The 14782-nt window shown below is 36.9% G+C and overlaps 2 protein-coding genes across 4 annotated transcripts in view; both read left to right on the forward strand.

Annotated features, from left to right (window-relative positions):
* The window catches only part of cacna2d2b (calcium channel, voltage-dependent, alpha 2/delta subunit 2b), a 31805-nt gene extending 28792 nt beyond the window's left edge, over positions 1-3013 (forward strand). Inside the window, exon 38 of one of the 2 annotated variants that reach the window (XM_079413750.1) lies at positions 750-3013. In XM_079413750.1, coding sequence (XP_079269876.1) covers positions 750-851 — 102 coding nt within the window. In that variant the 3' untranslated portion in view covers positions 852-3013. The remainder of the gene's footprint in view (positions 1-749) is intronic. The other variant, XM_079413751.1, reaches the window with a different exon arrangement.
* A 2994-nt stretch (positions 3014-6007) lies between these two features.
* strip1 (striatin interacting protein 1) lies at positions 6008-14214 on the forward strand. Of its 2 annotated transcripts, none has more exons than XM_079413753.1 (21): positions 6008-6146; positions 7485-7554; positions 7648-7722; positions 7861-7995; positions 8069-8189; positions 8278-8340; positions 8989-9095; positions 9187-9314; positions 9402-9584; positions 9659-9879; positions 9959-10024; positions 10100-10163; positions 10268-10339; positions 10422-10496; positions 10582-10679; positions 12177-12303; positions 12519-12619; positions 12741-12807; positions 12887-12991; positions 13073-13277; positions 13389-14130. In XM_079413753.1, the coding sequence occupies exons 1-21, from the start codon at positions 6042-6044 to the stop codon at positions 13634-13636; spliced, it is 2436 nt and encodes an 811-aa protein (XP_079269879.1). In that variant the 5' UTR covers positions 6008-6041; the 3' UTR covers positions 13637-14130. The 2 variants fall into 2 exon arrangements, with proteins under 2 accessions (XP_079269879.1, XP_079269878.1); XM_079413752.1 differs by having other exon boundaries at positions 6011-6146; positions 8272-8340; positions 13389-14214.
* The last annotated feature ends 568 nt before the right edge of the window (positions 14215-14782 follow it).

Genomic DNA, 14782 nt, shown 5'->3' on the forward strand with positions numbered 1-14782 from the left:
ACAACCACCAAGAACATTGCAGTGACCCCATAGTGATTCCCTAAGTAACTACCAAGAACACTTAATCATCAAAAACACCCTAGCAACTGCATGGAGACATCCTATCAAATACCAAGAACACTTTGACAACCACATAGCAACATCCAGGCAACCATCTAAAAGACCCATAGCAACTGCATAGTGATGCCAAGCAAAAGCCAAGAACTCTCAAGCAACCACATCTGTGTAACCGCCCAAAACACCCTAGCAACTTCATGCAAACATTCTAGCAACTACCAAAAACATTTAAACAGCCACGTCCTGGCACGTTGTTTTAGGCTTCACCTAAAACAACCTAGCAACAGCATAGTGATATCCTAAGCAACAACCAAAAACTCCCAAGGAAGCACATCTGGGTAACCAACCAAAACACCCTAATAACTTAATGCAGACATCCTAACAACCACCAGGAACACTCAAACAACCACATAGTGACATCCTGGCAAACACCTAGAACACCCTAGTAACCACATAGTGACTCCCTAATGGTGGTCACACACCGGACGAGAAGCGTACACTTATGTAAAACAATTTATTTGAATTTTAAAGATGTGGCGCAACGCAGCAATTGGAGACCAAATAGCAATTGGAACACCTTAAAACTGCATAGCAACACCCTAGCAACCAGTGACAAACAACTAGCTTTGCTGATGGTGAGTCTGTGGTCAGCGTTAACCTAAACGTTCTCTGTTTGTCTGTGTTTCTGGCAGGAGAACACATCGGAGTGTGGCAGCGCTCACTCTTTACACTGTCCGATGCGAGTTCTGCTCTGGATTCAGTTATTGTGGCTTTACCTCATTCTACGATCATAATCTGAGTCCCACTGCCTTCGGTGTTTCTGTCCCTCATCCATACGCCACTCCGGTCCTCTCCTGAAATTCTCCTGGTTTTCCGGCTCTCTGTTTCATCGTGAGGTGCATTCCAGCTGTGTGCCGTTACAGCAGAGCATGATGGGAAAATGTGTCTTAGTAACCCCAACATTGTGCAGATCCCAAAAAAAAAAAAACTGTCTTAAATAATTTCACCTTTATATTCAGAAAACTTCAAAAAAAACAAAACAACAAAAAAAAGTCTTTCTGCTGCCGTAAAGTATTTTTGCTTGCCAAAAACAGGAAAGGACCTGGTTTGTTTCAAAATACTGAAACGCGACTCACGTTTTGATGGTTATTATCACAATCTCGCATTGTGTGTTTATTTGAGTCTTGCTTCGTTCTCAATTTAGTGCCAAACCCTTGCTCAAACGCTGGGGACACGCAGCTTTCGTTGAAATATCGTTTTTTGAAGCTTCCTTGCCAAGAGAGAATGCCGTATTATCGCAAACTGCTTCGTTTAGAAAAGAAGATTTAGATTTTGTTTCGTGTTCATTTAGAGCTTTTGTCAAATGTTTTAAGGGCATATATTGTGTCTAAAAACTGCTGCCTGGTTTGTTACCCAACAGTGCCTTGGCGCACTTGTCCGAATGGACCAACAATAGCACTGGACGTGGATTCGACTGACCCTGAATGAATGCTGGAGAAAGACACGGTATTGAATATTTACAGTATAAGGGTTAATGTCATGAAACCTGGCAAAAGTTCATATTTCACCCCAAAATCAAAAGATATGAATAGGAAGTGGCACATAAAGAAAATGAAGCACGTTTAGGATCATTAAGATTTTAAAAGCGTATTTTCCCTCCAAATCTCATTACCGTAATGTGAAAAAAAACAACTTTTTTTCTCATTATTGTAACGTAGGGATAAAAATATTTTTACAATATGGTAGAATTTGTTGTACTGCCTTAATTTAGTAAAAACACATTAAAATAATGTCGCAATGCAAAAAACAAAGCGCAATATTCCTACAAATACCCTTTTCGTGAGTTTTGGGGTATTTTTCTTTTGATTTTGGGGTGTTTCTCGTGAGATGTCTTTTGACGTTCAGTATGGGTTTATTATACATATTCTACTAATTCTGTCTTTAGAAAGTCACTCAAATGGTTTTAACTTTTTGTGATGTAAATATGGTTATTCCACACTGACTTGATCTAGTTCCGTGTGTTTTAATGAAATGGAATGCAAGCTGATGTCCCGCTGCATGCTGGGAATAATGATAACCGCTATTAAACTAAGATTTTTGGACATTTACTGGAAGGACAGTGAACCACTGAACGGACCAACTTTATCTTCTTAATGAGTCCGTAGATGTTATCCAAGGATCGATATGTATTTATTTTGATTTAATTTAAAAGATACAGTGTGTATATTGCTTGCATAGACGCTTTTATTGAAATGTTTTGGATTTTATCGCCGATGTTTTGTTGCTTTTCAGTGATTATGTAAAACATTTTAAAGGTCCATTTAGCCAAAAACATTACTTGGTGGTATTTCATCTTTTAACGTGGCCACACTTCCAAAACAATTGTACTTTCACTCAAATGAATGGGTCAAGATTCTTCTGAATTGAACTGAAAGGGTTTCGCTTGATGTATTTTGTATTGTAATGGCTTGAGCAATACTTTGAATTATGTCAACTACGCTGAAATGCAAGTGAGCGCTACTGAATTAGTGTAAAGAGAGCATGAAATCAGTATTGAGCCGCTTTCTTTGAATGACTTTGATTCAGGCTTGTCTTTGAATATCGGCTTAATGTTTGTATGTGAGCTGTGAGCGTTCTAACATTATTATTTCATGCCAGTAAACGTATTTATACTATTGTCTTTATGTAAAACTTTATCTGTGTTACAATGAATTTAATGATGTGAATAGGAATGTTTTAATTCTTTTTTTGTTCGTTTTATGTTGTTCTGCAGATACTATGTTAACTATGTGAAAGGGTTTTTCCTCCCTTTCTGCGGTCTTCCATATCACTTCATTTTGTACAGATGGCACAAATCCATCAAGAAAGGCTAACTTTGTATCATATTGTGTCATTCACTTCTGGGCAATGTTTATAAGAGAATTGGTGAGATAAAGACATTCATATTTTTCACGTCAACTTGGTATGGATTTTAATTTTTTATTCCAAAAATATGTATTTGATAATGGAGTACATCAGGTTTTTATTATAGCAGTAAAACAGCCATGCTGCACGTAGCAAGGAGATCGGTAAAATAATCCATGTGACATCAGGGGTTCAACCATAATTTTACAAAGCTATGAGAATACGTTTTGTGCGTAAAAAAAAAAAAAAAAAAAATTATTCAAATTTGTCTCCTCCGTGTCACCCTAGTGCCATTTTGGAGAATATCCGCTGGATGGAAATTGCGTGTGTGAATTGCAGCTGACACAGACGAGCATACGCAGTTTCCGATCTCCTTGCTACGTTTCTGGACCTTGATCATGTAAGGACCCTTTGGTGTCTATGGGGGGTCTGAGAGCTCTCAGATTTCATAAAAGAATACCTTAATTTGTGTTCCGAAGATGAACAGAGCTCTCGCGGGTTTGAAACAACATGAGGGTGAGTAATTAATGACAGAATTTAAATTTTTGGGTGAACGAACCCTTTAAAGGTTATTGGCAGTAAGACTGCTCATCAGGCATTTCACTGGGCTTTTACACCTAAAACTGTAGATTTCTCACCAAGGAGCTCTGGCTTGTGTCCAGTCATTAGCTGGTAGAAGATATATAGCTCCTCTCAGCAGACTTTGAATATGCCAGTTCATGTCATCCCAACTAAAAATATATTTGTCTCAAAACAGCATGACTCATTGCAGGAACCCAGATATAAGTTTCAATATCAGCTGAAGCCAGTTTTCCAGTGGATCCGAAGTGAATCCTAATGAGTTTACCCTAAGGAGATAGAAATGATTCAGAAATGTCTGCAGATGTATAACTAAATGCAAAACTGTATTTACTCTGACCTCACTGACTTACAAAACGAGATGAGTTGTCATTCCTCACAGTCTTGGCATTACCAGAAGCCTCCAGCAGAGGGTTGGCAGCAATTATTTGATCGTCTAGCGACCCCTGGTGGCCATACATGTAAATTATTTCATTATTTCTTGGAATGTTTCTTTATCATTTGACTGCAGCCTTGCCACCTTCTTTACAAACAAGAGTACCTTTCAAGTACATATCCTCAGGTTTTGACACAAAGTAGGCTGTTTTGAGATCAAACGGGGTGTTTTGAGAGATCCTCTCCTTTTCTGGCTTCCAGAGATAAACGACCAAGACACTCCATTTCACCATCTCCAATGAGAGCGAGTTTCTGTTACAAGAAATATCAAGATTTTCACTGAAAAATGTTATTTTCTGTGACTAGTCCTTATTTACCTTTTTTTCAGTGCCCCAGAAACTATAGCCCAGTGATTATCATGATTCATAAATAAACAAACGAATATATATTAATAGAGTTGGCTGTGTTGTGTTGTGTTTTGTTTTTTGCAGGCTGTAGGCTATACATTTTTCCATTCTATTAGATGTCTGTGGTTTTCAGATTCCTGAATGGTCACATACTCACAAGGGTGATAAAATCTCAAATGTATAAGTCTAGGGGTGGTGATGGCGCAGTGGATAAGACACATGCCTTTGGTGTGAGAGACCCGGGTTCGAATCCACTGTGAGACACCAATGTGTCCCTGAGCAAGACACTTAACCCCTAGTTGCTCCAGAGGCGTGCGACCTCTGACATATATAGCAATTGTAAGTCGCTTTGGATAAAAGCGTCAGCTAAATGAATAAATGTAAATGTAAGTCAGCGTGCAATTCGTCTTCCCACAGTGTTCACTGATTCCAATTAAAACGATAACTCTTATAGTGCATGTATAAAATATACAGTGTTTACCATTTCAAAAGATAGACTTCATCACATGCCTTGTGTAATTTATAGCTAATTATTTATGTGCCATATGACCTGTCAAGGATTTTTCTGAAGTGCCACACAGCTGTGGGGAAGAGCTCTGGGAGAATTTACGGATTTGAATCTGTTTTATGAACTTTGAGAACTCTTTCTGGAAGTACAGCTGCAAAATCCACAAATAACCATTACATTTTATTGGATGAGGATATTTAATGAACTTTTCATGTTAGTGGAATAAAATGTAATGACTTATATCTATCATTAATATGATACAAACTTTACAAATAGGCTATATTTTATATTAAAATGTACTAGCTATACAAACCCTTAAGTAGGCTAACCCTTAAATTAACACTCATCTCTCAAACAAACTTGTTAAAAAATGTGTTAAGGTCTAAAAGTTGAATGCTGAATTTTTCATTAGGCTAACATGTAATGAATTATACTATCATTAATATAATGCAAACTTAAATTTATGCAACAAACACTTTTTGTATATTTAGGCCTACGTTATATTATTATATGTGACCCTGGAGCACAAAACCAGTCTTAATGGCACGGGTTTATTTGTAGCAATAGCCAACAATACATTGCATGGGTCAAAATTATTGATTTTTCTTTAAATGCCAAAAATCATTAGGTGGATATTAAGTAAAGGTGTTCCATGAAGATATTTAGTAAATTTCCTACCGTAAATATATAAAAAAATATTTTTGATTAGTAATATGCATTGCTTAGAACTTCATTTGGACAACTTTAAAGGCAATTATCTCAATATTTTGATATATTTTTTTTTTTTTGCACCCTCAGATTCCAGATTTTCAAATAGTTGTATCTCGGCCAAATATTGTCCTTTTGTCAGAACAAACCATACATCAATGGAAAGCTTATTCTTTCAGCTTTCAGATGACGTATAAATCTCAATTTAACAAAATCGACCCTTATGACTGGTTCTGTGGTCCAGGGTCACATTATTTAGTTGCCTTTTATTTATTTATTTTTTACTTGAAGGAACGTCCTGTACCGTGATGTATTATGAAAAGTAATTGTGAATAAAAATAGCAACAATTATATTAAATCAAGGTCATGAAATAAATAATCTTTTAGACATGGGTCTGGTCTGGAACATCCCGTCAGGTGTCGCTGACGCCACAGGCTGTAACATCGCGAGATGTGAGTAAATAACGCGAGAGTGTGGAGCGGGAGCCGGAAGTGGAGTGAAGATGGAGGGTGTTGGTTTATGTGCTAACAACAAACAGAAACAGAACCAAATGTTGCCGAATAAAATGCGCGGCGAGTTCACCAGAAACCAGAGGAAAGACTCGGAGGTGAGAGTCACACGAAGCCGTTTAGACCTGTTTGATTGTATATATGCAGTTTTGACAAGTGTTAGCATAAACATTAGCAACATTCAAAGATTAAAATTTATCAATTATTTATACAGCGCTGATTAAATAAGCAGTAGCTCAAAATATGTAAACAGTATCATTAATTGTTCATGAGCAACTCAAAACCCATTAAACAACAGTTCCTTTTAAATGTTCTTTAAATCTCTCTTATTATATTATCATTAGTGAATAACACACATAATGATTGATTGATGTAATTAACATCGTCCATTAATGATTCAGTGTTTTTATACTGATTGATTATTTAACCCTAGATAACGGTATGATAAACATAAACATTTGTCATAATATTAACATAACACTAGCATGTGTCTGTAGTAAAAAGACTACTTATTGTGGATCTAACATAGTTTAAAACAATATATTCAATTGCATGACATTTGCAATTATTATAGATTAAATTGAAATTAAATGCACTTAAGTTATACGAACAGAGCCTTTTTGACCAGCTTTAATACATCTTCATAATGTATTTACATAATTCTATTTTCTTTGAAATATGGTTAAAGCGTACTGCCAAATATGAAGCCTTTTTTGGTAAACTAAAAATATACATTCATGTCATTGCAATCAAAACCTGTACATCATGTATTTAAATATATGTGACCCTGGAGCACAAAAGCAGTCTTAAGTCGCTTGGGTATATTTGTAGCAATAACCAAAAAGGATCCATTTGTCTTTTATGCCAAAAATCATTAGGATATTAAGTAAAGATCATGTTCCATGAAGATATTTTGTAAATTTCCTACCGTAAATATATTAAAACTTAATTTTTGATTGGTAATATGCATTGCTAAGAGCTTAATTTGGACAACTTTAAAGGCAATTTTCTCAATATTTAGATTTTTTTTCCAACCTCAGATTCCAGATATTCAAATAGTTGTATCTCGGCCAAATATTGTCCTATCCTAGCTCATTTATTCAGATTTCAGATTATATAAATCTCAATTTCGAAAAATGTACACTTATGACTGGTTTTGTGGTCCAGGTTCACATATTGGTAATAACATTGGTACAGTAATGCAATCATTTACAAGGTACTTAAAAGTAAAAAGTTTAATTTGACATTATTACAAAGTGTACTTTTTAAAACCACTTAAGTGTGTTAAAAAAAAACTGTTATGAAGATGTCCTTATAAGCTTTTTAATAAATCGAATTACACTACAAGTGCGCATATGATGATGGACAGTTACAGTGACTCAGAAAGACTGTATTTAACATACAAATGGATGATAAAAAGACTTTTTATGTCTCAGGGTTTCTCAGAAGCTCCTGATCTGGAGTTTGAATATTCAGATGCCGATAAATGGACAGTTGAACTGTCAGGTGAGAGCGATTTGGCTCCGTTACTGCTGTTTTCTTCTGTATTAATATGCAGACAACAATAACATGTTTTCCTATATGAAACCCTGTTTGTAGAGTTGTACAGTTACACAGAGGGACCAGAGTTTCTGCTCAACAGAAAGTGCTTCGAAGAAGATTTCCACACTCATAGTAAGTGTTAAGCTCTTTATTTTTCACTTGACTGTTTCATAGTTACACAAATTTGTGGGTTTCATCATTGCAATGTTTTTTTTGTGCATCTAAGATGATCTGTGTGTTACAAAAGATCATGTTGATGTGTTTCTGCAGTGCCTGATCAGAAATGGACCGAACTGGATTCGGTTCAGCACAGAGCTCATGCCATGCGTCTGCTGGACGGACTAGATGTGATCGGCCGAGAGCGCCGCTTAAAAGTCGCCAGAGCCATCCTGTACATGGCTCAAGGTAAACCGCAATCTGTAATCTTTATTCATGCATTAATTTCAGTGTTAATAAGCTCTGATTCCTGTGTTTTCAGGAACGTTCAGCGAGTGTTCTTCAGAACCGGAGGTACAGCACTGGATGAGGTATAACGTCTTCCTGTTGCTGGATGTGGGAGCGTTCACTGCACTGGTGGAGCTGCTCAACATGGAGATCGAGTGAGATGAACTACACACACACACATTCATATTTTACATCTGTAAGCTTAAATAACTCAACTCTGTGTTAAATGTCTCTCAGTAACAGTGCTGCATGCAGCAGTGCGGTCAGGAAACCTGCCATTTCATTGGCTGACAGCACTGACCTCAGGTACAACACCACTCTGTACATGTATGCTAGTTGTTGACTAATAGGTAAAAGGACTAATTGGTTTTAAATGTAAATTTTAAAGCCAATTAATTTAAATTTTTAAATTTAATTACATTATTTGTTCATTTGAAAGATTTATTTTATTATTTTTAACTACATTTTTAAACAAGAATTACATAAAACATTATAAATGTTTATTTATAATTTATTAATAGACTTTATTAATTTTAGTTTGCTCTAACATTTAACTACATTTACTACTTTATTTGTTAATTTGAAAAAAAAAATCAGTTTAACCACGTTTTTGAATTAAAACATTTAAAGAATTGACAAATGAATTTGTTATACTTGCCTATATATTTAAACAAAAACTAAAAATGTTTGAAATTTGATACATTCATTTATTATTTTAAAATTTGATAAATGTATTGTTTTGTTACATTTTTAATCCTAAAACCTTCAAATATGGCTGTCCATCTGTATATTTGTAAAGTGATTGATTCATTTATTTTATTGGTACATTTGACTACATTTTTAAAGAATTTAAAAGTTTTCAAATTGATTAATAAATAGACATGGAAAAGAATAATGCTTAAGTTAAGAGGCACTGCCAGTCTTTCAGAACCCTGTGTATGCGTGTGTTTTCAGGGTGCTGCTGAACATCATGTATCTGATGGTGGTGACCATCCAGCGTGAAGAACCCACAGACACTCCAGAGTGGAGAACCATCAGAGAAACCTTCAAGTCTGAACTCGGTCTGCATGCATTGATCTAAAATGTGATGGTTTATCTGAAGATACATGTGGAGTATGGAAGAGTAGAATTGTTTCAAATGTTTCCTGGCAGGTTCTCCTCTCTATAACCATGAGCCCGTCTCCGTCATGCTGTTTGGGATGGTGACCAAGTTCTGCAGCGGCCACGCGCCCCATTTCCCCATGAAGAAAGTCCTGCTACTGCTGTGGAAGAGCATCCTGGTGAGTTAAAGTACAGCTTTGGACTAAATCACACCAAGTGACTGTTGTGTTAACGGTTTTGTCTATGTGTTTCCTGACGCATCCCAGTTCACTCTGGGAGGGTTCGAGCAGCTGCAGTGCAGTAAAGTCGGTAAACGGACGGCACTGTGTCTCCCGCCGCTGCCGGAAGACAGCATCCGTGTGGTGCGGAGCATGAGAGCCGCGTCTCCGCCGGCGTCCGCCTCCGACCTCATTGACCAGCAACAGAGACGTGCCCGGAGAGAACATAAAGTAACAGAACTTTGACGCACATAAGTGGATTTCAGCAAAAAATAAACAATCCTTAAATTCGTCTTTTTCTTCAGGCTCTTATAAAGCAGGACAATCTGGATGCGTTTAACGAGAAGGACCCATATAAAGCTGATGACGCCCGCGAGGACGAAGAGGAAAACGACGACAATGACAACTCTCTGGAGGCAGAGCCTTTCCCGATGGAGCGCGATGAGGTCATGCCGCCTCCCATTCCACATCCTCCTTCTGAGAGGGTCTGTTTTCCCAAGGGTCTGCCATGGGCTCCGAAAGTCAGGTAGGAACTTGATTTCATCCATTTGATATGGTTGATTTGATGGCTCTCTCAAAAACAAGTTCTGTTTTTGTTTTAAAAGGGAAAAGGATATTGAAAACTTCCTGGAGTCCAGCAGGAGTAAATTCATCGGTTACACACTGGGAAGGTGAGCGTGTTTTATGAAGCTTGATCGTTTATTTCCTGTGAGCCGCAGTGATGCATGTTTGCATTTGTGTTGCAGTGACACGGATACAGTGGTTGGTTTGCCCAGACCCATACATGAAAGCATCAGAACTCTCAAACAGGTAATTAGCACCGCATAAGCCATGGCTCATTAACATAACCCCACCTTGCTCATGCATATTTACTACATGATCCATATATATCATTTAGTTTGTGTTCATTTCAGCACAAGTATGTGTCCATCGCTGAGGTCCAGATCGCTAAAGAAGAGGAGTATCAGAAGACCCCGCTGTCCGGCGTGAGTTACTGTACACTGATAGAGCTGCAATGTGACATCTGATAATGAGCTTAACACACTCTCTCTCTGTTTGTGTGTTTAGGGTGAGGAAGAACTGGAGCTGTGTGCCACAGAGCTCTTATACCAGGGTATTTTACCCAGTTTACCACAGTACATGGTGAGAAACTGTCACTTGCACACTAGTCCCACTGCATTTAAGCCGTTCTCATACAGACAGGCTTTATGAGTGTTTGTGTGTTCAGATTGCTCTTCTGAAGATCCTCTTGGCTGCTGCTCCCACATCCAAAGCCAAAACAGACTCCATCAACATCCTGGCAGACGTGCTGCCCGAGGAAATGCCGTAAGACACTAATTGATTCTTGAATGGAACTTGCAAGCTAATGATCTGATGGAGTCACTGAATCAAAGTGATTCTCTTAACAACTTGTTTGAAGCTGAATTGGTGAATCATTTCCAAACATAAACTCCCCTCACCAGACAACTGGGTTACCATGGCAACAGTGAGCTCATGTCATCAGATGCTGTAAAAATATCTCCTGGGTTATAAATATTAAACATTCTCTCTAGAATATATGATTGTGATTGGTCAAATGTGTACCTAAAATCAGGGCTTTTTTAGTGTCACTGAGATATTCTTATAATTTTTAGTAATTTTGTCATTTTATTAGTTTTTATTTTTCATAATGTTTAGTTAAGTATTTATTAGATAACTATCTGTGTTCTTCTACCTTTTTTTTTATAAATATGTATCTTTACTAAAGGTGTAGTCACGTTTAGCATTGCTCAACGAAAATTAAAGAGCCAAACTTTTAATAGATCCGTGCGAGAGTTTTGTCAGAGTGGAAACTAAAATGTCACTAAACTGTTTAAATTGAATATTATCACTTTTTATACACTACCGGTCAAAAGTTTTTGAACAGTAAGATTAATAAGTCTCTTCTGCTCTCCAAGCCTGCATTTATTTGATCCAAAGTACAGCAAAAAAAATAGTAAAAAATTTGAAATATTTTTACTATTTAAATATTTTAAAATGTCGTAATTTATTTCTGTGATTTCCAAGCTGAATTTTTAGCATCATTGCTCTAGTCACATGATCCTTCTGATTTGCTGCTTAAAAAACATTTATTTTGTTGAAAACAGTAGTATTTTTTTCAGGTTTCTTTGAATAGAAAGTTCAGAAGAACAGCATTTATCTGAAATCGAGATCTTTTGTAACATTATAAATGTCTTTATCATCACTTTTGATCAATTTAAACCATCCTTGCTAAATAAAAGTATTAATTTATTTCATTAGACTGATTTCTGAAGGATCATGTGACACTAAAGACTGGAGCAATGATGCTGAAAAGTTAGCTTTGAAATCACTGGAATAAATTACGTTTTAAAATGTTCAAATAGGAAACTATTTATTTTAAATAGTAAAAATGTTTCCAAATGTTATGGTTTTTGCTGTACTTTGGATCAAATAAATGCAGGCTTGGAGAACAGAAGAGACTTCTTTAAAAAAAAAAACATTACAAATCTTACTGTTCAAAAACTTTTGAACCAGCTGTTGCTTTGCAAAATTTCACAGTTGAAATCCAGTCATTACAATAGGAATCCATGCAATAAGAAAAGTTCCCCAAACAAATTGTCCTCATTTTTTAGTTGGTCAGGTGAATTTGCCACTATAAACGAGAGAAAACTGCTTGGTTTGAAAGTGACTTCTGTGTGAGCAATTCTTCATAAATCTTTAAGCTATTGACAGTAGACAATGGACTTTTTCTTTATTTAAATTTGCTTCAATTTGCACATTAAGTATGCATAGTTTGACAGTCTGTCTGTTATCTCTCTCTAGCACTACGGTTCTTCAAAGTATGAAGTTGGGCGTAGATGTGAATCGCCATAAAGAAATAATTGTCAAAGCCATTTCAGCCATACTGCTTCTGCTGCTGAAACACTTCAAACTCAACCACGTGTATCAGGTATATAAACGCACATCTTTGAAGCTGTTTATGATATTTGGAACCTGTCCAGATATATACCCTAACCATACCCTACATATAACTCTCACACAAACCAGTTGTATTACCGTTATATTATACAAAATGTGATTTGAGGCATTTAAAAGTCTTTTAATTAGTGAGCATATTTTTTTTTTGACTAGTGACAATAGTAAAATGCAAGTTTTCTGCCGCAGTTTGAGTACATGGCACAGCATCTGGTGTTTGCCAACTGTATCCCGCTGATCCTGAAGTTCTTCAACCAGAACATCATGTCCTACATCACTGCTAAAAACAGGTGAACCTTCAGTTCAATCTCTAGTAGTAAAACATTTTCATGGCTCAAAATGACCTGGAACATCAAGATCGGACTTCTTTTTGCATTATGGGTAATGACATCTGTCATATCTCTTTGGCAGCATCTCAGTTCTGGATTTCCCTCACTGTGTCATTCATGAGCTTCCAGAGCTCACCGCTGAGAGTCTGGTGAGAAAAATATACATCCAAATGTTTTCTAATGCTCATCTGAGTGAGTCTTTGAGCTGTTTGATGCTTTTGATTACAGGAAGCTGGTGATAATAATCAGTTCTGCTGGAGGAACTTGTTCTCCTGTATTAATTTGTTGCGCATCCTTAATAAACTCACCAAATGGAAGCACTCCAGGACCATGGTGAGACACCACACACAAATCCAAGCGTGTTATATTTTAGAGTTTTCAGTGCTCATCTGTTCAAATTGTGCTGTTTTCTAGATGTTGGTGGTGTTCAAATCAGCTCCAATCCTGAAGAGGGCGCTGAAGGTCAAGCAGGCCATGATGCAGCTTTATGTGCTCAAACTGCTTAAAGTCCAGACAAAGTATCTGGGACGACAGTGGAGGAAGAGCAACATGAAAACCATGTCGGCGATTTACCAGAAAGTGCGCCATCGCCTCAACGACGACTGGGCTTACGGAAACGGTGAGTAGGAGAAGAGTCTGGCCTTGAATGTTAAGCTGTCTTCAATAAATGATTTGATGCATCAAACGTTTTGTAGTGTCAGAACTAAATGAGTCCTGTCTCTGACAACAGACCTGGACGCTCGCCCGTGGGATTTCCAGGCGGAAGAATGTGCCCTACGTGCCAACATCGAACGGTTCAACAGCCGCCGCTATGATAAGAACCAGAGCAACCCTGAATTCCTCCCGGTGGACAACTGCCTGCAAAGCGTGCTGGGACAGCGGATCGACCTTCCAGAAGACTTCCAAATGAACTACGACCTCTGGCTGGAGCGTGAGGTCTTTTCCAAACCCATTTCCTGGGAAGAACTCCTGCAATGAACACTTGTCACATGTTTCGGCACCTCTTCACCACAGCGGTTGTGAAAATAACTTTTACCAGAGTAAAACTCTGTCAACAACACTACGCTTGCTAGAGTCCAGCAACAGGGAGCATTTCCTGCGTGTCTGTTTGTGTAATATAATGGCGCATCTGTAGTAAACCTGCAATTTTCACTCTTAGAAAAGGGAACTTTGTTAGTCAGAGGTGCTAAAAGGTCATTTTTATGTTTATTATTTCTGCTGCTTTTGAATATTACATACAACTGAATATTAAACCTGATGTTATTGTGAAAGACTGTAATTATCCTGGAGTGTTTTTCATTGTATGGCTTTATATGTAAGTACTAAATGCAATACAATCATCATCTTTACTGACCCTGATTATTTTGATCATTTATTTTTAATGTCAAAATGAGGTTAGAACTTTCCAGGTTATTACTAAATTTTTTTGCAAAGGTAAATGTCTAAATTGAAATACAGGAATAGCATTGCTGCAGTACTGCTTGTGATTGATTCCCACATCCTGATCGACTGTAAAAGTATCACAAATAAGCATTAACACTAAAAAACTTATTTGGTCAGGTCTTAACATCTTATTGAATTTAACATTAGTTCCTCACATTGTTACCTGCTGTGCTAAATGTATTCCTGTCAAAAATATTGTTCACCGCGACAAAAACATCAATAAGCCAGCCTGACAAAAAAAAAAAAAAAAAAAAATTCCATGCATTCTGCAAATCAACTGTCCTATGTAGCTTAATGGACAACTCCAGTGTTTTTGTAGTGAAAACTATTACATATTTTAGTTCAACTACACAATTTTCTAACATCAGTACTAAAAAAAAACAATTCGATCATTTTGACAAAACAAAAAAAAATGATTTGCTCATTTTAAATAGTTTATTAGCATTGGAGGTGACATGGTTTTGACCCTTTCGACATTGTTGGGAGGACAGGTAAATAAAATCTGTCCTTTTACACATTTATTGTATGAGTTTGTATGACAAACAACTTCTATAGCTATGAATGATTTCAGCAGACGCACAAATAGCTATAATTGATGAAAACAATATAGAAATGACTTGCCTCAGAAGACTCGTGAGCCGGCGGTATTTTCAAAAGCGCGCCAAATGCCGTTTAAGGCAT

This window comes from Barbus barbus (genome assembly GCF_936440315.1).
Source record: "Barbus barbus genome assembly, chromosome: 49".
Classification (NCBI taxonomy): domain Eukaryota; kingdom Metazoa; phylum Chordata; class Actinopteri; order Cypriniformes; family Cyprinidae; genus Barbus; species Barbus barbus.

Excerpts from the sequence above, each read along its gene's own strand:
- strip1 (XM_079413752.1), top strand. The coding sequence starts at position 6,042 with ATGGAGGGTGTTGGTTTATGTGCTAACAACAAACAGAAACAGAACCAA. Across the intron at positions 9,880-9,958 it reads CCATGGGCTCCGAAAGTCAG|GGAAAAGGATATTGAAAACT; the intron begins GTAGGAACTTGA and ends TTGTTTTAAAAG. Across the intron at positions 12,620-12,740 it reads TACATCACTGCTAAAAACAG|CATCTCAGTTCTGGATTTCC; the intron begins GTGAACCTTCAG and ends TCTCTTTGGCAG.